The 27,236-nt window shown below is 36.7% G+C and overlaps 2 protein-coding genes across 6 annotated transcripts in view; one reads left to right on the top strand and one right to left on the bottom strand.

The window, feature by feature from the left end:
- The window catches only part of SUPT3H (SPT3 homolog, SAGA and STAGA complex component), a 364,612-nt gene that overhangs the window by 317,231 nt on the left and 20,145 nt on the right, over positions 1–27,236 (bottom strand). Inside the window, exon 1 of one of the 4 annotated variants that reach the window (XM_070732450.1) lies at positions 9,169–9,187. The exons of the other annotated variants lie outside the window; for them this stretch is intronic. The gene's annotated coding sequence lies outside the window, so the exon portion shown is untranslated. Of the gene's footprint in view, positions 1–9,168; positions 9,188–27,236 lie in introns of those variants that run through there. 4 annotated transcript variants of the gene reach the window in all.
- The window catches only part of RUNX2 (RUNX family transcription factor 2), a 260,435-nt gene continuing 240,745 nt past the window's right edge, over positions 7,547–27,236 (top strand). For both annotated transcript variants that reach the window (XM_070732444.1, XM_070732447.1), the window contains exons 1-2: positions 7,547–7,655; positions 7,873–7,986. In XM_070732444.1, the coding sequence (XP_070588545.1) occupies positions 7,929–7,986 (58 nt within the window). In that variant the 5' untranslated portion in view covers positions 7,547–7,655; positions 7,873–7,928. The remainder of the gene's footprint in view (positions 7,656–7,872; positions 7,987–27,236) is intronic.

Raw genomic sequence — 27,236 nt, 5'->3', positions numbered from 1 at the left:
TCAAACTGTTAGCGACCCGCTGATGTCACAATGGCATCACTGAACTGGATCGGTCAGTGCCAGTCCGTGAGTGCCACCATCACTTTTTTTGGATTTTTTTTTCATTTTTTTTCATTCCTTCTGAGCATGCACAGAAACCAAGTTCTGGCACTGTGCATACAGCCGTTATAATAATAATAATAATAATAATAATAATAATAATAATAATAATAATAATAATTAGATTTGTATGCCGCCCTTCTCTGGAGACTCAGGGCGTCTCACAACAATAATAACAACAATATGACAATGTAACAAATCTTTTTTTTTAAAGCATCTAAAAATCCATCTTTTAAAAACCATACAACACAAGCATACCATACATAAAACTATATAAGCCTGGGAGAGATGTCTCAATTCCCCCATGCCTGGCGATACAAGTGGGTCTTAAGCAATTTGTGAAAGACAAGGAGGGTGGGAGCAGTTCTGATCTCTAGGGGCAGTGGATTCCAGAGGTCCGGGGCCACCACAGAGAAGGCTCTTCCCCTGGCGCCCGCCAGACAACATTGTTTAGTTGACGGGACCCAGAGAAGGCAAACTCTGTGGGACCTTATCGGCCGCTGGGATTCATGCGGCAGAAGACGGTCCCAGAGGTATTCTGGTCGGATGCCATGTAGGGTTTTAAAGGTCATTACCAACACTTTGAATTGTGACCGGAAACTGATCGGCAGCCAGTCCAAGCCACGGAATGTTGAAGAGACATGGGCGAATCTAGGTAACCCCACAATAGCTCTCGCGGCCGCATTCTGCATGATCTGAAGTTTCTGAACACTTTTGAAAGGTAGCCCCACGTAGAGAGCATTGCAGTAGTCAAACCTCGATGTGATGAGGGCATGAGCAACTGCGAGCTATGACTCCCTGTCCAAATAGGGTGGCAACTGGTGCACCAGGCAAACCTGTGCAAACGCCCTCTTCGCCACAGCCGAAAGATGATGTTCCAATGTTAGCTGTGCATCGAGGAGGACGCCCACGTTGTGTACCCTCTCCGAGGGGGGCAATTATCCCCCCCCGCCAGGGTAATGGACGGACAGATGGAATTGTCCTTTGGAGGCAAAACCCACAGCCACTCCATCTTCTCAGGGTTGAGTTTGAGCTTGTTGACACCCATCCAGACCCCAACAGCCTCCAGGCACCGGCACATCACTTCCACTGCTTCGCTGACTGGACATGGGGTGGATATGTATAACTGGGTATCATCAGCATACTGATGATATCTCACCCCATGCCCTTGAATGATCTCACCCAGCGGTTTCATGTAGATATTGAATAACAGGGGGGAGAGGACCGACCCCTGAGGCACCCCACAAGGGAGAGACCTAGAGGTCAACTTCTGACCCCCCACTAACACCGACTGTGACCGACTGGAGAGGTAGGAGGAGAACCACTGAAAAACAGTGCCTCCCACTCCCAACCCCTCCAGCCGGTGCAGAAGGATACCATGGTTACACTATGTTTTTTTGCCATACGGCGTGAGAGGAAGTAAACTGGCAATGAGGCAAGTTAGAATCCATCCTGCTTCCAGGGTAGCCCTGTAACCCTTAGGCTCCCAGGGGGCTGTAGGAAGCTTGCTAGGCCTAAAGCTGGGAGTAGAGAGTGTTCCCCACACCCCTTTTGGTGCCCAGATGTCTGTAGGAAGACTTTCTAGGCCCGAAGGGGTACAGGGAGGTCTTCAAGGGAGAAAAAAAGAAACCCTCACTGTTTGGGGTCCCCACATGCACAGAGTGTGAGGTGAAAGCTTATTATAGAGTGGCTACTAAGCTATCATTAGACTAAATTAATCAACAGTGGAGCTCTAAGAAAGCCATATGATCAATGGGCATGTTCTCAGTTTCAAAACATCTGGCTTTTCTTCCTGCTACCAAAATTTTCTGGAGTTCTTCACAGGAGAGGAGGGAGGGAGGGAAGGGTAAACCCTTTACATCCTTACTGTTTGGGGATCCCCATGTTCACTGAGCTTGAATTAAAGTGCTGTTGGCTATCTTTGCTCAGGTTAAGCTAATCAACAGCCATTTTCTAAGATTGCCAGATAATCAATTGGCAAGTTCTCAGTTTCCAAGTATCTGCCTTTTTTTCCTGCTACCAAAGACCTTCTGGGGATCTTCACAGGAAGGGAAAAGGAAGAAAGAGAGGGAAGGCGGGACGGGGAGAGAGAGAAAGAGAAAAAAATAAAAAGATAGAAAAGAAAAACAAAGAAAGAAGGGAAGGAGGGAGGGAGGAAGGAAGGAGGGAAGGAGGGAGGGAGGGAGGGAAGGAAGGAAGGAAGGAAGGAGGAAGGAAGGAAGGAAGGAAGGAAGGAAGGAAGGAAGGAAGGAAGGAAGGAAGGAAGGAAGGAAGGAAGGAAGGAAGGAAGGAAGGAAGGAAGGAAGGAAGGGCAGCCAGGCAGGTAAACAGACACAGACATAGACACATATATACATTATGCATACATGCATACATATATAGTATATATGGTAGATAATGTATCTTTTTGTCTGCCTGTGCGTACACATATGGCATATATACATAGGATCAAAGAATATATTTTGGATGTTCGGTAGTAATAAATAGACAGGGAAATTGTATCTCGTTGAGGCCTTTTAGGCAACGAGGCCAAACATCCTAACACTAACCCTTGACATGAGTGATGTCAAGTTGGCCATGCCCACCCAGTCACATGATCACCCAGTCACATGTTCATCCAGTAACCCCCCAGTCACATGACCACAAAGCCATGTCCACCCAGTCACATGACCATGAAGCCACACCCATTGTCACATGACCATCAAGTCATGCCCACAAAATAAGCCACACTGACAGAGTGGGTAGTAAAAAAAATGGAACCAACCCCTGCCTAAGCTTCCCAATTTTGGAGGATCCCAACTAGGCATCTTCCAGAATTGATAAGACTAGGGTTTTTTTTATCAAATTTAAAAAGAAATAATACTATATCCTAACTGGAATAGAGTAGACTAGTTCTCCTTCCATACCAATACATTCATTCAACATTTAAGCAAAATGTAGCCACTGCCTCCACACTACATTTATAATTTCATTCTGTCCAAAGTATGAAGATTTGACAGCCCAAGCACACAATCAACCTGTTTCTCATCATGCATTTTTGAACAAGCAAAGATAAACTTGAAAAGGGGGGGTTGTGATTACTTTTTCCATTTTTGGTTCAAATGTAATAATGTTTTCCTTTTCTTTTCAGCCATGTTCTTCGAGATTTCCATCTCAGAAGGTAGATCTCAAAAAGGAGAAAAATCTGCATTATTTTAGTTAGTTACAATTCCATCTTAAATTATACACTGAAAACAGAAGAACAGACCAACTGAAAACAATTTTTATATCTGCAAAAAGACATATTACCTTCTAATAGGAGGCAAAGGAAAACAATTTCAGAAAACAAAAAAGTTATTGTTTAAATAAGCCCTTAATCTATTATAGAGAACTTTTTTTAGACATGACTAATCTTTAATTACAAGTGGCTAATGTAATGTAGCAAGAAAGCCACTGTGATATTGTGCATAGACCGAAGAAACACAGGGTCAAATCCCCACTTAGCTATGATACTTGCCAAGTGATTCTGAGCCATTCATTATCTCTCAGGCTAATCTAACTCACACTGTTCAGGCAAAAAAGGGGAACTTCTAGGGAAGCTCTTTTGATATCTTTCAGCTAACAAGCATCATTAAATGAAGGCAAAATGAGGAAAGGTTATTAATATAATCTATTAATATATTTACTAGCACTAGGCATACATCCTATGAATTTCTATACTAACTGTTCTTAAATTAAAAATGTTATTATTCCATACTGAAGAATACAGCATAACTAAATAAAACACTCCCAGAAAAGTTTTCCAACAATATTTATTAGCATGCATGGAAAATCTTCAAATTTGTCTACTATGTAGTAAAACGGATTGTGGAGTGCTTAAATGTTATCATTTCTTTAGGCAGCTACATATATGAAAAACTGGCAAAGGAAAGTGTTTGCTTCTTAATGGGAGCCTAGCACTGCTGATTATATTGGAGCTATTTTAAAATTGTAACTTCAAGTTCTGACAAAAACATGTTGATGCAAAATACTGAAATACTATAATTATACATGTTATGTTTGAGTTTAGTTTGCTAAATAAATTAAGGGAAGACAATTATAAGATATAAAGTTTGAAGAATGTTAGAATAGAAAGCAGAGTGACTTTAGGAAGGTTACGGAACAAAGTTGTGCTTTACAATATTATACCTTTCAAATAATACAATAATTGACTTTATATTTAGATAAATTCAAATGTAAAACAGCAATGTCTGGAAGTTGGTGAAAACCCATCTAATAATTGTGTCATTATGTTACTTATTGTGGTGAACATCATCTATATGCTACCGATGCAAGAAATTCTGTTTAAACCTGTTATAAAAATAAATGTCTACAATACAAATAAACTTTCTAAAATATATGCTTTATACTGTGCACTTTTCCTAAATACTTGTCTATGTTCACTTTTAACTAGTTCATACAACTAAAGACTATAGTTTTCCCAAATAGATTCTGGATATTCTGTGATTCAATAGCTTGAATATAAACATCATCTTATTTGTGATATTATAGCAAAGTAAATATGATTACTTTGATTATGCTTGTGATTTTTTAATATCAGATGACAAATGACTGTTACTACAAGTTGAACCAAAATATTTCCCTATTCATTGCCAAAGACATCTTTTGGCCAATTCAACCCAGAAAACTGAATATTTATTTTTAGATGAAGAAAAAGATATAAGGAAGAAAACAGGCTTCCCAATGAATTGCAATATCAGATTCTAAATAGCCGCGCTGTAACCTACTAAAGAGATAGCTGTTAATGTTTTCTTCATCATTTTCCTCACAAATTATGGAAAATCATGGTTGATCACCACAATTTCTTTGGGAATCCACCTTGATATAGATCTTTTTCAAACAAAATAGTTCATTATGTATCTCTCCCCCAGTTTTCTAGGTACAAATCACAAGTTATATTTAAAGACCTATCAGTTTTCTTTTCTTTTAAAACACTGTGTTTTCCTATGATAGTTACTGGTATGTTGAGAATTCTAAAGAAATCCAATACAACAAATTAAAGCAAAACAAAACGGCAAAAGATGTTTCTTACACTCAGATTCATTGCTCTCTACAAGATTCTACAGGATCCTAAAATTTGAACTCATGCATTAACAGAAATACAAAAAAGTATACCCAAAATATTTCAAATAAAGTTAAGGAAAATATTTAGGAAATGTATGCAAATATATGCAAATACTGCAAGAACTCAGATTTCTGTAATATCAAGATATCAAAGGTAATCTAAGTAAGGCATGTTTATTCAAAAAGTACAATTTCTTGAGTTTTGTCCCAAATTTGTGATTTTAAACATTTTTAAAGATTTTTTTTCATTTATCAGATATTTCATCTAAGAAAATAATGTGCATGTGTAAACTGATGCTTATGAATTAAAATTACATCATTAACATAGTAATCGTATAGACTTACCTGGGAGAGTCCTATTGGACTGAGGGGGTATTCTGTATAGACTCAGAATCCTATATATGTCTATTAGGTCTTATTTCAAATATTCATTCAGGCATAGGAACACGTAACAAATTAAAATTGAAATCTAAAATTACTATTATAATAAAACACTAAAATTTACAAAATCCTCTTATGCAGGACACAATTAATTGACACAATTTTACCTCTTTGATTTTTGTGATTACTTTAGTTGTATACCATCATTTAATTTTTTTAAATGTGCACCATACTACTTTAGCACACTAAAAGCTTTAAAAGAAAAGTATGAGATATCTTTAATATTAGGAATATTAAAGTTATGGAGTTTGTAAATAGATATAAAAGATATAAAAATCCAGACAAAAATTGTTTTCACTATTTTTTCTTTTAAACTTGCTTTTTCCTCTTTAATTATGCACCCACATTCCTTATGCATTATAGGCAAACATAAAATCTTTTTCTGCAGTTTTATTCACTGTCTATTTGTATTTCAATAGAAGGCAAAAGGTGATGTTCTGTGCATCTCACTAATTTAAAATGAAAATATTAGATTTTTAAAATATTTTGCTAAACTACTATCCTTAGATAAATTACTAAAGATATTAGTATTGAGAGTCGATGGGTCTATGACCATATTAACAAGATTACCCACAGAAACATAGGAATAGTGCCAGGGATTAGGCAGTTTCTGAAAGATGTTTTCAATTTTGTCTAAAACACAAATAAGCAAATAATGCTAACACACAATGTCTGTGCACAATATTCTTTAGTCTACACAGCATGTTGCAATTTATTGAGGCCTAAATTACAGACAGAACACCAGCTTTGTTTTAACTATGTGCATTAATACAGTTAAGGCTTTTGATAGATAATTGTATTTTAACACACTTTAAAAGACCATATAAATTTATATGACAAACTGCCTAAGCAATGCCTATGAATCAGATTTATGTTTCAATGCAAATAAAGCATCTCCCACTGGCCTTTGAAATCTGCTTATACAGAAATCTCTCCCTCAACATTCAGTAAGTAATATTTTGTTTTTAATAGAACACATTAAATATATAATTGTTTCACATTAACTACCAGAAATGTATCAAAATACAGCCCAGTGTGTCCTCCCTCTAAAAGATGCAAGTAAGTCACACTATAAAGATGGCAGGTTTTCTAGGAAACAGAAAAGGCTGCATATAATTGCATTTAATGTTCATTACAGAAAGCTGCCAGCTAGCTTTAGGAGAATGTAACAAAGACAGACATGATTTCAGGAATCCCGAAACTAACACTTCAGTGACAGCCAATTACAGCCCCAAAAACACAGCCCCAGTAGGCAGTCTGCTAGGAGAACTTGAGGTAAGGTAAAGTTTCGCACAATGAGTTACAGATTCACAAGCTCAGGAAGACAAGGAGAAAAAGAAAAACAGAAGGAATCCAGCTACCCAGCAAATATGAAGCAGACCCCAAGATCGAGATACAATCCAAATATGTAAATTATTGTAAGTCATCACTGTTGTTCAGAATTTCACACAGACATTTGTGCCAATTCTGGTTTATTTCTCCACAGACACAATAAGGAAGCAGAGGAGGTTGGGAGGGGGGGTGGAGGGAGAGAAAGAAGAGAGAAGCAAGCAGGGAAACAGAGTGTTGAAGTTCTGTTGTCCATATGCTTCAACGGCACAGGAGTTGAAGCTCTTTCAGCAATTTGTATGCTCTCCAAATCCTCATGAGTCAGAAAAATTAAAAAGCTAGATCCTTCTGGATTCCAGAAAGGGCCTTACCACGGGCCTTTTGTCAAACTTTAAAAGGAGGAGGAAAGGAAAAGCCACAGTGCTGGGCAGTCCCACTTTACTTGGCTTCTATGATGTCACAAACCACATGATTCTGTCTCTCCAGTAACAGGGCTTGCAAAAAAAGGAGTTTTAAAAGCTTTTGCTTTTTTGGATTGTGTAAATGCTTCATTCGCCTCACAAACAACCACAGAACCACAAGTGCGGTGCAAACTTTCTCCAAGAGGACACAGCAAGAAGCCTTTGGTTTTTAAATGGTTAATCTCAACAGGTCACCAGCAGCCACGAAGACCATCAGAGTCAGTAAGTGCTCTCAAACCACATTCTGTTTAGTAGTTCTAGACCTGTCAAATAGTTCTTCATTTTCTTTTTCTGATGTTTCCTTACTTTTTTTGCATGTTACGATTAATGCAGCATGTTTGCTTTTTTACTGTAGTTAGAATGGAAATGCATCTAGATTCTATACGCGCCAGACATACTGCAAAACTTAATGGATTTTGGCTATGATTTCTGATTTCAGTATAAGGCTTCAAAGATTCTTTGCACCAGAAGAAACACCGGCAGGAGGGGAGAGCAATGGCATCGAACAGTCTTTTTAGCTCAGTGACACCTTGTCAGCAAAACTTCTTCTGGGGTAAGTTTTTGAGTTTCCAAAGATTTTGAAATATTGCTGATTTTCAAAAATAGTCTGCTATATGTGTAATGTGCATGTTAAAACTTTCTAATCCAAATTAGCTTGGTTTGAGTCAAAACTGTGATAGTGCTCTTTTAATTTGAATATTAACTGAATTTGGCACATTTTACTATGAACACCTGAGCGGCCAAGAGATTTTATCTTCCCTGTATAATCATAAACAGATACTGAAACAACTGTATGGTTGTCAGATCAGTGTTCAAGGTACGATGCTGTCAAAGCCAAGCATAATGCATGAAAGAATGAAGAATAAGATGCCAACCATCTAAAAGTTTTACCATGACTAAGCAGTAAAGTCACTGCAGCAGGCAAACAGGGCTCAATATTTCCCAATATGTGATGAAATTGTTAAAGACAAAAACAGTCCTTATACAATTTTTCAGTAAATCACAGGCATTGGCGGGCTGAATCCACAATTAAAATTTGATTACAACCAAGAATCCTGTAGCAGCTAATTGATCTGCCAAAAGTGTATGAAGTGTATGTGGATCTCATGCATTTGTTTCTGTTCACTGCATAAAATGCTGTTTCACATCCACCAAAAGTTACAGGGAGTCTGTTATGCAGTTCTAAACAAATATGCCCACAAGCTAAGAAAATCCCTGGCAACAAAACAATAGAGTAGTAAAGCAGAGCAAAGACGGCGATCAGTAAGATTCTACAATTGTGGTAATGCATTTTAGGAAACTCTGTATCTATTAAAATTGCAACTTAAAATATGAGATAAAATGTTAACTAAGATCTTACTCCACCTATTTCAAAGTCTGCCTTTACATAAGGAAAACTCTTAAGTCCCAAATAGCATCTCTGAAACCCTTTTGAACCTTCCCATTTCTGATATTTTTGAATTTGTCAGTACATATATTAATACCATATGAAATAAAAGATTGCCTATTTTAAGAAAGCATAATATGTCTGAATAGCTTCACTGATCTCTGTAGTATTTGCTGTACAGCTGAGACTTAGTTTCAAAAGATGTAGAAAAAGCTGCCTAAGGCCAAAGTCTGTTCATATTCCTTGGAGCAGTAGCAAGAGAGACTGTTTTCTTTTTCTCTTTGAAATACTGCAAAAGAATCTAAACAATATCAATTTATAGAAAGGGAACAAAATCAAAACACTTACAATATTTTCTTAATGCTGTCCATCTTGGCTGAAACTTAGTTAGGGCTGAAAGTGAGTGATTTTCCTTTTCCTGCTTAGGAAAAAAAACCCCGATGCTTGGAATGCTGTCACAGCGTGCACCTACATTGAACGTGTATTGTATCTAGCTGATGGTTGGAGTTAAGTTTACCCCTCCTACTTCACACGTTTCAACTGGCTCCTGTTAAAGCATGTGAATCCGCTGCAATCTCTGAGCATAATTAAGACATGAAGCAAGCCTTGTATTCATGGAACAGAGGGACCTATTTAATTTCTGATATGCCAAGCTTTAATGATGAGCTGGAGAGTCATATGCCTGAAAATTTAGTTTCTGCAAGATCATCATCACATGGAATTATACTGTAATGGGCAACTAGTATGCAAAACAAAAATGCAGCAGATATTTTCCAACTGATTCTCCCCCCCTTCCCCACCCCGCCAAAAATGTTTATAAATAATCAGACATTATTCCGGATTTACAATAGAAAAAATTGTTTAGATGCGTAGGAAAGTGGTTTTGCTTTTAATATTCACAGGGAAAATATTGATTATTCAAATTAATATGTGCATTGTTGACTGTTAATTCCCCTCAGTTTGGATAAATGTTATGTCTTCCAAATACTATCTATTTAAACAAAGAGGATAAAGCTAATCTAAAATTAATTTCCAGACCAAAGATCACTTCATTTGACCATTAGTGTATGGCATACAAATTAAGGCTTGTTTCTCTTTAAGTATTTCTCTAAATAAATATATGGAAATTAAGTTAGCTATACTAAACACAGACAGCTGATGTGTATAAATAAAGTGCGCTGATTCTTATTACCAGCAATGCATCGTGACTATCATGGATTCTGAATTGATGCCTTTGCATTCAGTTTAGTAATATATAAAGCTTTTCTATTCAGTCATATTTTCCTTATTAGGTACACTGGCAAATAAAATATTAGGGTTTGGAAGGGAACATTGAACTTAAACAGTGTACATGTGATGGGAATATATATAGTCTTCTAAAAATGCCCTTGTAAATCAGGGCAATTCTGACTATAATTTTCTATTGTAAATAATCAACATGAATGATCAACATGAATGTTCAACATAAAATACCTAAGAGTTTTAATTAAAATTAACCACAGTAATTGATTATAGATAAGTAGCATGAATAAATACACCCTAAGCTTCTAATAACATATGTAAAATGTCTGCAGTATAGCCACAGGAACTTGTTTAAAAGAATGGAACACCTGTGTTCTTACATAGCTTCTACTCCATTCACTATGGCTTCTGAGTAAGAATTTCCAGTTGAGTTATGCCCATCACCTGAACTTTCACTTTATTTATAAATAATTCATGAGATTAAGCTACCAATTTTTTTCTTCAATATTAATCTCTTGCTTCTTTTTAAATTACTGTTTTCCACCAAAAAAAGAGGCAAATTGTATTTCCAATAATCTGCATGCTGTGATATATTGCATATCTTACTGATTAAACACAAAAAACCGAAATCACTAGTTTATAAAAATGGGTCAGTTAATAGTTACCCCAATGTGATTTTAATGTGGAAATATAAGAGTTATATTAACTACAATTTATGTCATATATTGTAGAATATTCCTATCAGAATTTGTAAAATTAATAAATCAATTTTATTAGAAACAAATATTTTAGACTATTCAAGACTAATATATCAGTTATAAACTATTTTGAACATTGGGTAAAAAAGTGTTTCTATTTACAATATTTTTATTTGATGATTTTACACAATAATTTTAGAATCACCATATAGAGATATAAATGAAATGGCTTATTTATTGAACTAGTAACTACTGATATTCTCCGCTTGTTGCTCAAATACTCTAAACTGATATAAAATTGCCTAAAAACAAAAATGTTACAGTTACTTAAAAGAACATCAAAATATTATATACTTAAACAAACAAGTAAGTGGGGAAAAAAGCTAATTCATAGGAGAGGCTAAGATTTTATCAGGCATAGAGGATTAAAATTTATTGAATAGAACCATTCACAAATCAAAACTTACTTTACTTCTTTACCTTCATACAACGTTAATCAATTAAAACATTTTCTAGTGATTCAAAATCCATGTGCTTTTAATTTTACACATTGGTGGTCTAAAATATAGAAATGAGGCTCAGCTAAGTTAGTTTGTATAGAAACTTTTGGTTTTTTCCAACAAATATTCTACCAAAGTTTTCCTCTATGAAGACTGAGGCAATATTTTTATACTGTACCTCCTTGTTGAAGTAAAGGTTAAGGGTTATCAAAATAGCTCAGCTGTATATACAAAAAAGAGAGGAAAACTTAAGTATTCACATGAAAAATCCGAGGGAACTCTATTATTTATTTTTGCATTTCCGATGATTAATGATGCCCTCGTGTATACTTGAAAATTGAAGTCATGGTAGGACTAGCACCTTGAATTCTTTTATAAACTAAAGAAATGTCAAGTCTTAGTACACTGAATTAATAGGCCACAAAAATATTAAAATACTCCACCATCTGCTTTGATATGCAGCATTGCTAAGAATCCTCACAACATGCTATGATTTCTTCGGAGGTGGTCTAATAAAATCTTAAAGAGTATCTTATTTAGAAATCTTAAAATATGTTTTCTTCAGTTGACTTACTTTCTGTTTAAAGGCATTATCCTAAACAAATTACAATTGACAGTAAATATCACAGTGGTCCTTAATAATGTTATTATGACTGCTAGCTAAAAGGTTCGGTTCCATTTCAAATGTACATTGCTGCAATACAAATAGAACAGTCAAACATTTAAAGAGTGCGTCATGTGTTAAATTGTCTACATGGTCACTTTTCAGTCAAGTAACAAAAAAAAACCCAAACAAAAAACCAAAACCAGTCTGAACAAATAAGGTAAAATCAGAATACAGTACTGTAGAGCTTCAGCTCCCACTCTTACAGATATTTAATAATTTCCAAGAATTGCAAACAAGAGGATGCAATTATAATCTGCTATAGATACCCGATCAATCCTCAAATTTAACTTCTGCAAGTGCTAGAATAATATTAAATCTGTACTGTTAATTAACATTACAACAAACTGTCCATTCAGAGGGCCCCAGAATATAAGAAATTTGAATTTAGGGGGCTCTCTGTGACAGCAAATTTAGAACATTAAACACTATCAGAATTTTATGTCCACTAATCAGTTAAATTGCTTTATTAAGTCAAATAAATAAATTAAAGAAATATAATGGTAAATATTACAAATATTATAATATTTCTGTCTTTTTTCCTATGGTTTTAAAATCAAATAAGATTTTTAAACTTATCCCTTAACCCACATCCTATGAAAACTTACTCAGAGATTGCATTGAACAAGATAGGCGTTTTTTATGAATATGGACATAACTGGGAGTTTTGTATATAATGAAATTTGAAATAAATATATTTCTTCATTTCATTACATAATAGAACTCCCAACTATATCTATATTCATTTGGGGGGAAAAATAAGGCCTATCATATTCAATGTATTATATTGCCACCAAAAGCTCTATAGACTGCAGACAGCCACATAATTCACAAGTCTTTAAAATTATTTTGTTTGTTAAGGAGGCATTGAAATATTTCAGCCCAACCACTCAATCTGTAGAATATTTCTTTATCTGAAGCTGCTCAGGCTTGTTCTCAGCAATGATCAGATGCTTCTGTCTTCAGACTAATTAAATTTCCTTTTATATGTCAACTTTTATTTAAGAGTCAATATTTAAACCCTGAAATATCAAGGGGCTAATGAATATTTAAAATCTACAAAAACAATAATTCTGCAATAAAATTCTATGTACAGAAAAGGCATATGCTCAACTGAGTATTAATAAAGATTACATATTCACATATATCAAGCAAAATATATATTTTTGAAACTCAAAATATTTTTGAAAGTTGCAAATATCTGTTTACTTAAGCGCAATAAAATGAGGGAGGAATGAATTCATAGCTATTACGTCTCTCTATTACAATGCATAATGCACAGTAAGAATATTTTAAAGGTGAGCATTATGCAAAATATTTGAAATCATAAACCAATTTAACATCCATTTAAAATATGGGCATTATTCATACATATATTTCTTATTCAAACACATCAATCTGCTCACTAGTAGGACTATCTATAATCAATACAAATTACCTTGGAGGTTTGCAAGGGGATGGGAAGGAAATGAGGAGCTACATAAGAGTTGATTGTTTTAACGTATATGAAAAAATAATAAAATGTTCTATAAAAACATTAGCCAAATAACAAAATCAGTTTTTCAGTTTGACTTGCACATCGGGAGTTAGGGAAAAATAAATTTTGTATTCAATTTTTCTCTTTTCCTAAACTAAGAATTCACTCTACTTTCTCCTTATATTAGATGAAGCGTGTTAATACAAAAAGACTGCATTCTGATCCAGTAACATAGTCCCAACACAGAAATATCTCCCAAGAGTAACAAAAAGGAAACTACATTATGTTTTTTGGAGGAAAACCAGTATTTTGAGAAAGTCAGGCATATTTGCAAAAGTAATACTGTATATTTATTATTCTTATAGAAAATATCCAATTGATTCTAGTAAAGGTAGTTAGACCATTATTTCTTCCTTTAAAGAAATAATGAAACAATGCATTCATTGGAGTGAAACTATAGAGAATTAAAAAGAGCTTTCAGTGTTTAATATTCTAGAACTAAAAATCCTGTATTAAAAACTGCTTGGGTAGAAATTCACAATTTTGTTTTTTTGTATTATTTCATTTTTATTTTAATACCATTTTACTAATTTTATTCAGACTTCTACAAAGTATTGCTTAGCATGTAATGATCTGGTAGTCTATAGCAATATCACAACAGAAAAACCAGAGAGCATATTCATTTTTACAAGAAAAATTTCAACACCATTTATGATTAATGAGACATGTAAAATTATCATGATACAAACAAGTAGTATATTATTTTGATGTACCACATAAAATATGTATCAAATGGTACATGTAAGTAGGTAACATAGTTGCACAAAATGTACAAGGGTAAAAGAAGGGGGAAAGTATACTGAGTCCGAGGAATAGGGCAGCCTAGAAAGCTAATAGATAGATAGATAGATAGATAGATAGATAGATAGATAGATAGATAGATAGATAGATAGATAGATAGATAGGTAGATAGGTAGATAGGTAGATAGGTAGATAGGTAGATAGGTAGATAGGTAGATAGGTAGATAGGTAGATAGGTAGATAGGTAGATAGGTAGATAGGTAGATAGGTAGATAGGTAGATAGGTAGATAGGTAGATAGGTAGATAGGTAGATAGGTAGATAGGTAGATAGGTAGATAGGTAGATAGGTAGATAGGTAGATAGGTAGATAGGTAGACAGGTAGACAGGTAGACAGATAGACAGATAGACAGATAGACAGATAGAATATCCATCAGTTCAGGGCAATAAAAAATAAAACGTCACACTGGTTAAAAACAGGCCATGAAAATGTAAAACTAATAATTAAAACAGGATAATCTGTACTAATACAGTGGTACCTCGAGATACGAGTTTAATTCGTTCCAGACCTGGGCTCTTAAGTCGAGCAGCTCTTATCTCGAACGACTTTTCCCCATAGGAATTAATGTAAATAATTTTAATTGGTTCCAGCCCTCAAAAAACTCACAAAGTTAGTCTAAATTATGCAGAAAGACATGTTTTTAATGAAGAAATGTACATGTACATATAAATGAATAATGAAGTTTCTTTCACTTAACTTGTAAACTTTCTTAAACTTTTAAATTTACATATGTTCAACTTCTCTGCCACCCAATTCTGTAGGACAGAGGTCCCCAACCCTTTTTGCACCAGGGACCGGCTTTAAGCGATCAAGAGAGGAATGGGTGAATGAATGGACGGAGGGTGGGAAGGAAGGAAGGAAAGAGGGAAGGGACAGGAACAAAGGAAGGAAGCAAGGAAACTTATGAAAGGGGAGAGTAAGAGAGGAATGAGTGAAGGGAGGGAGGGAGGGAAGAAGGTGGGAAGGAGAAAGAAAAGAAGAAATAGAGGAAGGGAAGGTAAAAGAGAGAAAGAAAAAGTGCAAGCAAGCAAGCAAGCAAGCAAGCAAGCAAGCAAGCAAGAAAGAAAGAAAGAAAGAAAGAAAGAAAGAAAGAAAGAGGGAAGGGACAGGAACAGAGGAAGGAAGCAAGGAAACTTATGAAAGGGGAGAGTAAGAGAGGAATGAGTGAAGGGAGGGAGGGAGGGAAGAAGGTGGGAAGGAGAAAGAAAAGAAGAAATAGAGGAATGGAAGGTAAAAGAGAAAGAAAGAAAGCAAGAAAGAAAGAAAGAAAGAAAGGGGGAAGGGACAGGAACAGAGGAAGGAAGCAAGGAAACTTATGAAAGGGGAGAGTAAGAGAGGAATGAGTGAAGGGAGGGAGGGAGGGAGGGAAGAAGGTGGGAAGGAGAAAGAAAAGAAGAAATAGAAGGGAAGGTAAAAGAGAGAAAGAAAAAGAGCAAGAAAGAAAGCTGCAAGCACCCCCCCGAGCCCCCCAGGCCGGCTGCAACCTTTTAAAACACACGCGCCGCTTCGCAGCTGTCTCCTGAAGCCGAACGCGGAAGTTAGCGTTTGGCTTCAGGAGACAGCTCCTTGGCGCTTGCATCTCGAATTTGGGCTTGTAAGTAGAACAAAAATATCTCTCCCCTCCCAGCTCTTATCTCGAGTTGCTCTTAAGTAGAGCAGCTCTTATGTCGGGGTTCCACTGTACTTGATATGTACTGATGTGGTTACAGAAATCTTATCATAATTTAAAAGCATCTCGCAAAGAGAACTCCCAAAACTGACCATCTTCAAACATGTTTAATTTCAGCAAGTTTTCCACTTCTGATCTACATTGCACAGGAAGACTGTAAAGGTATATCTAGCCAGTGTACAATAATACTTCTTCATGCAAATCTGTCACTAAATTGATAACTGCAATAATTAGCAGGTTTGAAACTCAAACTCAGGAAGAGTATATGCTTATTGCTATTACATCAAACCACCAGAAAATATTTTAATTTTAAAATAACTTCAGTTTTATTGTATTTAAATCTAGCAAAAAAGTAAATAAAAGCTCAAATAATCAATTGTTTTTAAAAGTCACATTTTTCTACAAACCTTGTTGAAATATATATTCTACAGTAAATCTGCCTGCAAATCCCTAACTGGATTTTAAAAAATGGAACAATCCAAAAACATTCGATAGAATTGGGAAGAGCGGGTATTATTTTTGAATCTCTCAAAATCTTGTTTTTTAAAAGTATTCTTTATTTTAATCCATTGCAAACAGGTTTCACTGGGACTGTTGCTTTCTTAGATATTTTAAAATGAATATAAATATAGTCTAGAAAAATATTCATTGCCACATTCAGGTTTAAAATGCATTAAAATTGTGTGATATTAAACAATAGCACAGAAATATTTTAGTGGCAAGGAAGGAAGGAAGAAAGAAAGCAGCTTTAAAATGCTAGGAGAAAAAAGGGACTAGCCAATTACCTCCTCAACTTTTACTGCCAATAAATGCAACAGGTACTGTGCCTTCCCTATCTAGCCACAGAAGCATCTTTACATTGGCTTGATGTCATACCTTCCTTCAGCTACCATGAAGGGAAAAAGAAGGGAAGAATTTTCTGCAAGAAAATTCCCTTCCCAAAGAGACGATGCCCCTATAACCCTGGACACACAAAAACAATAGAGCATGTACTTCTCCGGTGCCTGCATTACAGAGATATTTGTACTAGCATCATCTCACCCTTATTGCATAAATACTCAGGACAAACAGGACTGCTCTAGATCTCACTGCTGCTTTCATATACCAACCCAGCTATACCACATATGTTGCTAGATTTTGCACAGCAGCGTGTAAAATGACCTATGCCAAAATGTAATCCTAATGAACATCTAGTTTGTCATTCTAGAATGCTTTGTGCTATGCTACCATGTGTGCTCATTTATATAGCCATTTAATTCTCCTATCCCTTTTTTAGATTCCTTGTATTAAAAAAAGTTTTATATCTTTTTAAAGACATAGCTTTTTAGAATTATATATTTAAAAACTCTGATGTATTTTTGTACTTTTTAATTGCCTGTATCCTACCCTCCTTATGCTGCTCTTTGAGCATAATAACGACTACTTCAGCTTCAACTACAACAATACATGAGCACACAAAAGATACAAACTGGAAGTGAACTACACCAAACTTCACTGTAGAAAATACAACTTTATCAACAGAGTGGTTAATGCCTAGAACTCACCTCCTGACTGTAATTTCATCACCAACCCCCACAAAACTTTACCCTTAAGACTTTCCACTGTTGACCTCAACTGATTTCTAAGAGATCAGTAAGGGGCGTGCATAAGCGCACTAGCATGCCTACCGTCCCTGTCCTAATATTCCCTCTTATCAGTACTCATCTTATGTATATAAACAATGTTATATGTATATTACAAATACATACTTGACTAAATAAATAAATAAATTTTGATTTGACTAGTCAGTTTTGAGTTGGTCAACCAACAATATATTGTACATTATAAACATACTGGCTTCATGACAGCAAATAAATATTATATCTACTTATTACAATACATAATATGAGGATATATCACAGATAAATTCTGTCAATATGCAAATTTTCAAATAAAATTAAAATAAATGTTATAGAGTGATAGTTATATTAAACATGAGTTGAAACAGATAGTTCACTGCAAGTAACTCAACAGAACTTTATATGCTTCCAAGTTTATGATCAATAAAAAGCTTTAAAAGTTGTTTTAAAAAGTTGTTTGCTTTCTCCCCAGCCCCAGTCCTACTCTTGCTAAATATAGTTCCTCACAATACAATTGCAAAAATATCTAAATATGTGTTTTAGCTATTTGCATTAACTATGTCCAATGATACTTTCTACAATTTCTGTATACATTAGCATGCCTTGAACAAGTCCTCTCTGCTGCACCATAATGATGTGATCCAAAAACTCAAGGGCACATTAAACAACAGACTACCTGTTCGAGCCATACTTAGGAATGTGGCCAAATCATTTTTTATTGATTTAACCTTTACAGGAATGTTTCATATCCTCAGAGCAAAACATTTCTAATGTATTTATAATATGATACACCTCTAAGAAGTCTATATTTACAGAGAGGGAGGGAGGGAGAAACTGAGAGACAGAGAGATCCAAAGTATAATACTGTCTCCCTCAATGTTTGGAGACATGTTCAATTTTTAGGTCTGTTGATTAACAAGCTTTCATTATTTTTAAAACTCCATTTAATTGCACTGAAGGGACATGGAGAATAATCCTCTAAATGCCATTCCTACTCATATCCTATTGAAGTAACTGGCAGGGTAGGAACCATGGCCAATAGACTATGCATGCATAGAGTTATTATCAAAATATAGACATAAGTTGCTCAACAGCTAATCAGCCAAGGAATTCTGGCCTTGTGCTTCAGAATTTCTCTATTTCCAGCTCTTGGCAAAAAAGCAGAACAAAGAGGAAAACACTGTCAAGGCTTTGAATAGCTACTATAGGTTGTTAATAGGCTATATATGATCTGATACATACATAAAAAGTCATACAAATCTAGTCCAATTTTAAGCACAATTTGAATGAATACAAGTTCAATAATCCTTAAAGGCACATAGGTATGCACTAATTTCTATCTGTAAGAACTTGCCTTAGAGCAGTTTTTAAAATGAAACCTAAAACTGAGATGGGGTAAAAGGTTACATGCTAGTTCATGAAAAACATATAAAGCTAGCTTTCAAAATTTTTGTATATTTCTAAACATAAATAGTTACCTTCCTCATGAAAATTATTTATTTAGCATGAATGTATTTATTTTGAATTTAGCTTTGATCATGCGTTATGCTTATTATATTCTCAAAAACTGCAAATCACATTCACATTGAAGTAAACCCCTGATGTCTAAAATAAGTGTTTTCAAATAAGGAGGGTGCAAATAGAAAGCCAAGAATAAAAAGTCATTTGAATGGCTGGCTGTCTATAAAATGCAAAAGCTGTTTATCCATATCACTAAAATATAATGCTCAAAGAAACTAAGATTCTGATTCAGAAGTATGAGATTTAAAAGTAGAATTATAAAAATTAAAATTTGTGTGAAACAGTAGAAAACTCGTTACCCGTTGGATTATTATTTCAAAGATTACATATTCCTCAATGTCCTCAATGATGCAGACTTTCAAATGCACTTTTAATGTTTTTAAAAACTCAAGGAGATATTCAAAATTCATCTTCCTTGAAAGCATTAGGGCATTAGGAATAAGCCATATGAAATGTTTTATAATATTTTGTCATAAAATTATTTATGATATTTGCATATTAAACGTTTTATAAAATTTGCCAGATTACAATTCCATTGGAATCATGCATCCCCGATTTTGAATGCATTCTTCAAGTTAACCCATTTGAAATACCTTGGTACAGAATATTTGGCCCTATGATGCACCACTTCACTCAATAAAAGGTTACCGACACACAAGTTTTAGTAGTAGTCATACTGTATAGATTAATAATAGAAGGAATCGTTATCATAGCTTATAATTATACCCCTAGTTCAAGACATACAGAGGAGCAGGAAGCAAGCTAGCTTCCCACTGCTCCATGCTATCCCACTTGCTATCGTATTATTCTATTTTCAGAAAGCAAGTATGATTTAATTTAGGCTGGGCTTAGGTACATAAGCATATTGGGGAGTATTGGTAAAGATCTTAAATAATCCATTGCAATATTTTTATTCACTAAAATTATTACATGGCATTAGTCTGACTCATTTTCATGTTATCCAATGTCCCCTACATCCTTCTTCCCTCTGAAACAAATAATGAAGTTTCCATGGAATTAAAGACATAAAAACAATTGTATACACTGTAGCAGTTTCTTAAGCAGCAAAAATAAAAATGCATGTTCCTAAAAATGTTTGGAAGCATCATTACTACAAATTGTTTTTTGTGATATTGCATGCTCTTTCTAACAAACAAGCTAAGGCAGTATTTACTTGTGAAATCTGAAACATACCTCAGTTTATTAAAGAGAAATCTGCTATTTGCTTCATATTGATTTGAATAATTTAGTGCAACATATAGCATAAAAATCCATAAACTATGGAATATGGAATGAAACTTGTATGCAAGACCTAGCAGAAATAGAAAAAATGTCATTTTGCTACATGTTTTTATTTAAAGAGTTTAAACCTACTAAAAATAACTTGCAGTTCATTTTCAGATTCACTAATTAATTTATATGCATTACATTGTAAACTTGAAGACTACGTAAAATGTACATATTTCTGGATATAACAGGTAGTACAGAAACAGCAGAGCATTGGAAGAGTTATGAATGTGTAAAAATAATAGAGTTTAAGGATAATTGTTTGCTAATTGAAGAAGATTGTGGAGAGGGCTATGGAGTGTCCCAATCATCCACGTCATGGTTGTCCAAAGGTGCTCTTTCAAAAGGCAACTGGACTGGTTTTTTTCTCTTGAAGACGTTTTGCTTCTTATTCAAGAAGCATCTTCAGTTCAGAAGAGAGTGAAGGATGTTCTGTATGTGTTTGCTTCGTTCTTGAGTACATCTTTGGGGGTAGAAGTGCTTATAGTTGGAGTTCAGTTAGTGAACAAAGTATTAAGTAGTGGATGAATTACATTTCCTCAATTACTAGCAGTCCCAACTGATTTGCTTTCTAAGAGGGGATATATTTGGGAGTTTCACAACTGGAGCCAACAGGAGGACAAATAGTAACAGGAAAGTTTTATGTCTAAAGGACATTCTTGCCAATAAGGTAACCAGTGCTAAGGTAACATATTCAGAAATGCTAACATTATGTGTGCAGAGACAGGCAGAACTGAGGGGAGGTCCTTAATTACAGGAGGACAGCAGAATTTATTAAGACGGATCAACGTAGAATTCCCACAAAGCCATAAGCGAACTAAGTCCAATCTCCTGAATTTTGTTGAGTTTAGTTAACCCCTAGTGTTATCCATTAGTTGAGAAGATTCTTGTGCACAAGCATGATTAGTAATACATCAATTTAACTGGACCTTCATGTGTAGACCTGATGATTTGCACCTAAGGTCAACACATGGATGAGACAGTAATGTCAGAGAATGTTTACATTTTGAAACAAGTCAAACTGATACAAGAGACAGATTCCAGATGACAGATGAACAAAAATGGAGCAGGATGCTGGCACATGAGATCAAAAAGGTTTTAAAGATCAGCTTCAAAGATCAAACAACAGCTTTTAAATAAAACTCAAGGAAAAACTAGTCAGCATTGGACAGCATCCAGGAGAACATAGATATCTTCAAAATTCTGTAAGGCATAGGACAAATGTTGGAAATGAGTTAATTAACTTGACATGAGGTGAAAATGTTATAAAAACCTCATAATAGGTATATATACCAATGTTAGAATTCTTTAAGACAAGATGGGAGAATTAACATGTTTGATTCTATGTGCAACAGAAGACTTGATTCCATCAGTTATTATGATCAAAATGTTTGAGGAACTGCCTCTCCCTAATTATGTTTACCTGTTCCATTAAGTCCAGTAGGAGAGGCAGGCTCCAGGTCCCATCTATTAGGGAGGGCCATCTTATGGAGTCCAGGAAGAGATTATTTTCTGTCATGGTGTCCACCTTCTGGCCCCAACCTTATCTTTTACAACCTTTTGGAAGTCCTTGTGTTTTGTTTCTGTCCTGGGGATCAGGGTGTGAAGCAGACTTGTGCGATGGCTATATTGATTTGTCATTGGGAATCTGGTTTTGTATCTTGGCTGTGGATTATATGTATGTATTTGGGGACAGTGTTTTCGAAAAACTGTTTTACTGTTAGAGGCGCTCAATGATGAATTGTGTATCCATATAAATTACCGTATTTTTCGCTCCATAAGACGCAGTTTTTTTCCTCCCAAAGTAGGATGAAAAATCAGCCTCGTCTTATGGAGCGAAGATGCAGGCAGGGAGGGGGGGGGAGGCTGCGAACTCGGAAGCGCCATCCCGCCGGCTGGCTGGCTAGCTGCTGCCTGGCCCCCTCCCTCCCGGAGGAGGGTCTCCCTCCTCACCACCAGCGGCGCTCCCCCCGCCAGCCAGCCAGCCAAGCCCCGCGCCTGCCGGAACCGGCTCCTCGCTCTCCCCCCGCCGCCTGCTGCATTTGCAGGAGGTGGGGAGGGTCGGGCGGCCCGCCAAGGCCAGGAGGGACGCCGCTGCCCCCCCTTCCCTCTCTCCGCCCGCCGCTGCGCCTCCTTGACGCCGAGAGGAAATGCCAGCAAAGATTTTTCTCAGCGGAGGCCGGCGAAGGCGATATTCAATGTCGGGGGCGCACGGGCGGTTGCGCGCGCTCCCTATCTCCCTGCTAGCCCACTCGGAATATTCAAAATAAGAAAAGCCTTTGCCGGTGAAGGTTTTTCTTATTTTGAATATTCCGAGTGGGCTAGCAGGGAGATAGGGAGCGCGCGCAACCGCCCGTGCGCCCCCGACATTGAATATCACCTTTGCCGCCGGCCCCGCCTCTCCTACAACCCCCTTGCTGAGAGCCCAGGACGAAAGTGCTCTCGGCAAAGGTGAGGCGGGCAGGGCATGCGCGCATCACCGCTGAGAAGAACGGAGAGAGAACGAGAGTGAGTGAGAGCAACAGACAGTAAGATAGTGAGAGTGAGAGAAAGGGGGGGAGAGAGAGAAAGAGAGGGAGAGGGAGAAAGAGAGTGGGAGAGGGGGGAGAGCTAGCAAGAGAGGGAGAGAGAGAAAGAGAGAGGGAAAGGGGGGAGAGAAAGGGAGAGGGAGAGGGGGGAGAGATAGCAAGAGAGGGAGAGAGAGAAAGAGAGAGGGAAAGGGGGAGAGAGGGGGGAGAGAAAGAGAGGGAGGGAGAGAGAGGAGATAAAGGAAGAGGAGAGAGAGAAAGGAAGAGAAAGAAAGAAAGAGGGATAGAAAGAGAGAGAGAGTGAGAGATGCTCAGTGAGCCTTTCTTTGAAGTTGCCTTTCTTTCTTTCTTTCTTTCTTTCTTTTTCTCTCTTGCTCTCTTGCTCTTTCATTCTTTTTTCTTTCTCTTGCTTTCTTTCTTTCTCTTGCTTTCTCTCCTTCCTTCCCTCCTTCCATTTCTTTCATTCCCCCTCTCTATTTTTATTTCTCTTTCATTTTCTTTCTCTCTTTCTTGCTTTCTTTTCTTGCTCTTTTTCTTTCTCTCTTTTACCTTCCCTTCCTCTATTTCTTCTTTTCTTTCTCCTTCCTACCTTCTTCCCTCCCTCCCTCCCTTCAGTCCTTCCTCTCTTACTCTCCCCTTTCATAAGTTTCCTTGCTTCCTTCCTCTGTTCCTGTTCCTTCCCCCTTTCTTTCTTTCTTTCTTTCTTTCTTTCTTTCTTTCTTTCCTTCCTTCCTTCCTTTCCTCCCTCCATTTCTTGCTTTCCTTTTCCTTCCTCCCTTCTTTCCTCCCTCACTCCCTTCTTTCACTCCTTCCTCTCTTCCTCTCCCCTTTTTGGCTCAAAATATTTTTTTTCTATTTTCCTCCTCTAAAATCTAGGTGCGTCTTATCAGCAGGTGCGTCTTATAGAGCGAAAAATACGGTATTTGGCAAAATATATACAGTATTGTCCACAATTTATGATTACAATTGAACCTGGAATCAGAGTTTAAGACATGCTAATCATTAAGCGGGTCACCATGAATTGAACTCAGTTTTATGACTTTTGCAGCAGTTGTTAAGTGAATCTGGCAGTCATTAAGCAAATCCATTGTCCACAATGGTGTTTTCTGTCAGAAACCAGCAAATGAAAAATAAAGTCATAAATCATGGTCACATGACTGCAGGCTAAACCAAAAATGTGACCACATGAACATAGGGAGCGATCAGCTGTCCAAACTTCAAATCCGGGTCATAAATAACCCTGGAGAGATATGTCATAACTTTCAAAAGTCACTAACTGACTGGTCTTAAATCAAGGACTATCAGTAAAATTTGGAACAGTACCTAAAGGAAAAATGCAGAAGCAAATTGAATAGAATTTAGTGGTTATGGAACCTATTATTTTATACACTATGAAAAACAAACATCAAAGTGATGAACATAAGAAGTAGAACCCCTGAAGGGCCAGTTTTAGGATTAGTGCCATTGTATTGTTAAAAAATGACTTATGGATGATCAGTAAGTAGTTTGAGGTTGCTCAGAGATGTGAAAAAGAAAATTTATATACATAGAGTGTCACTTAAAAATACAGATCATTTTTTTAAAAATACACACATTAGAACAAAAAGCCCAAATTTCATATTTATACTGATGGGATTCTAAGAAAGAAAATGTTATTGCAGTCACAAGGATAGGTCAGTCAAGATGCTAATTCTGCATGCACTAGCTGTGAAATAAGGTATACTCATTAGGAAAAGGAGGGAAATTGCCAACATGGTAATATATTTATTCAAATCTACATGTCTGGATCTAGAATACCGTGTTCTGATTGCCACATTTTAAAAATGAAGAAATATAATAATTTGATAAAAATTCAAAAGACAACATAAAACATTATTAGGGGGCTTAAATGGTTGGAAACTAATCAAGGGGAGAAGCAAATTAGAACTAAGGAGAAAATTCCTGACAGTTAGAACAATTGATCAGTGGAACGGCTTGCCTCCAGAAGTTGTGGGTGCTCTAACATTGGAAGTTTTTAATAATAATAATAATTATTATTATTATTATTATTATTATTATTATTATTATTATTATTATTATTTATTAGATTTGTATGCCGCCCCTGTCCGAGAAGATGTTGGATGACCAGTTGTCTGAAGTAGTGTAGGGTCTCCTGCCCAAGCAGGGGGTTAGACTAGAAGCTTTCCAAGGTCCCTTCCAACTCTGTTGTTATTATTATTATAAGCATCTGTGCTATGGAGAAAGAAGACTAGAGTATTTGAGGTATGGAGTCTAGAAAAAAAATACAATTAAGTATAAATCTGACTGAGATATAGAAAATAATTTATAGCACAAGGAAAAAAGTCTCTTTTTTCAAAGCACTAGGACTAAAGATCATCCAATGAGGCTGACTGTAAGATGTAATCTGTAGAACAGATTAAGCAAAATACCTTGTGAAATTAAATGCATCTAGGCCCTCAACAGTCAGGTTTCAGGCCTGGCTACAGCACGGAAACTGCTTTGGTTGTGTTGATGGATGATCTCTGGCAGGCCCAGGACAGGGGTTTATCCTCTGTCCTGGTGCTTCTTGACCTCTCAGTGGCTTTCGATACCATCAACCATGTTATCCTTCTGCGCTGGCTGGAGAGGTTGGGAGTGGGAAGTACTGTCCTTCAGTGGTTCTCCTCCTACCTCTCCAGTCGGTCGAAGTTGATGTTAGTGGGGGTCAGAGGTCGACCTCTAAGTCTCTCCCTTGTGAGGTGCCTCAGGAATCAGTCCTCTCCCCCCTGCTATTTAATATCGACATGAAACCACTGGGCGAGATCATCTAGGGGCATGGGGTGAGGTATCATCAGTATGCTGATGATACCCAGCTGTACATCTTCACCTCATGTCCAGTCAACGAAGCAGTGGAAGTGATGTGTTGGGGTCTGGATGGGTGTCAACAGACTCAAACTCAACCCTGACAAGACAGAGTGGCTGTGGGTTTTGCCTCCCAAGGACAATTCCATCTGTCCGTCCATTACCCTGGGAAGGGGGGAATTACTGACCCCCTCAGAGAGGGTCCGCAACTTGGGCGTCCTCCTCGATCCACAGCTAACATTAGAGAACCATCTTTCGGCTGTGGCGAGGTTCGCCTGGTGCACCAGTTGCGGCCCTATCTGAACTGGGAGTCACTGCTCACAGTCACTCATGCCCTCATCACCTCAAGGTTTGACTACTGTAATGCTCTCTACATGGGGCTACTTTTGAAGAGTATTCGGAAAATTCAGATTGTGCAGATTACAGATCGGCTTTCCCAGATATGCTCATGTCACATCAACACTCTGCAGTCTGCATTGGTTTCCGATCACAATTCAAAGCGTTGGTTTTGACCTATAAAGCCTTTCATGGCATTGGACCAGAATACCTTCGGGACCGCCTTCTGCCGCATGAATCCCAGCAACCCATTAGGTCCCCCAGAGTTGGCTTTCTCTGGGTCCCGTCAACGAAACAATGTTGTCTGGCGGGACCCAGGGGAAGAGCCTTCTCTGTGGCTGTCCCGACTCTCTGGAATCAACTCCCCCAGGAGATCAGGACTGCCCCCACCCTTCCTGCTCTGCCGCCAAGCATGGGGAAATTGATTCCCCCTGGCCGTTCTGTTTTATGTATGGTTTGTTTGGGGTGTATGACTGTTTTTAATCATTGGATTTGTACTGTGCTTTGCTGTTGTAAGCCACTCCGAGTCTTCAGAGAGGGGCGGCATACAAATCTAAATAATAATAATAATAATAATAATAATAATAATAATGTTGATTGATACTCTGTTGGATTGGTTTTTAAAAGATGTTGGATAAATTAATTGAACATTGTGTCATCAAAGTCTGTAAGTCTTAAACACTAAATGTTATCTCTAGATTGGAGCTGCATATTCCCATATGAGATTCAAAACAGTGGTGGGAGAGCAAAATGTTTGCTGCTCAAAAAAAAATCTGGTTGGCCATTGTGAGAAACAAAATGCTAGATAAGATGGGTCACAGTATGATTTAGCAGAGCAATCATTATGTTCTTATAGGGCAGTTTCAAATCCAGAGAGAATATCTACAGTTTTATAATTCACTGAAAACTGGAATGAAAGTCTCAAATTTTCTAAGACATTTAAGGAAATAGCCAATATATTATGAATGCCAAAGGAATAAATCTATTACAGTGATTATCTATATTGTACTGTAAAAAGACACCAGGTGTTCATGATATCTGTTTCCTTGCATTTCTATAAAACTTGATAGTGCACTGTGAAATGACAAAATACCAGGTGCATTGGAGAAGTTTATGTATTCTCTCTTATCCTTAAAAGGAATATGCATGATAGCACTGCATGAGTTGTATTTC

The sequence above is a fragment of the Erythrolamprus reginae genome, chromosome 1, assembly GCF_031021105.1.
Source record: "Erythrolamprus reginae isolate rEryReg1 chromosome 1, rEryReg1.hap1, whole genome shotgun sequence".
Classification (NCBI taxonomy): Eukaryota; Metazoa; Chordata; class Lepidosauria; order Squamata; family Dipsadidae; genus Erythrolamprus; species Erythrolamprus reginae.
Note: the sequence above shows the minus strand (reverse complement) of the source record. Positions and strands in the feature narration are given on the sequence as shown.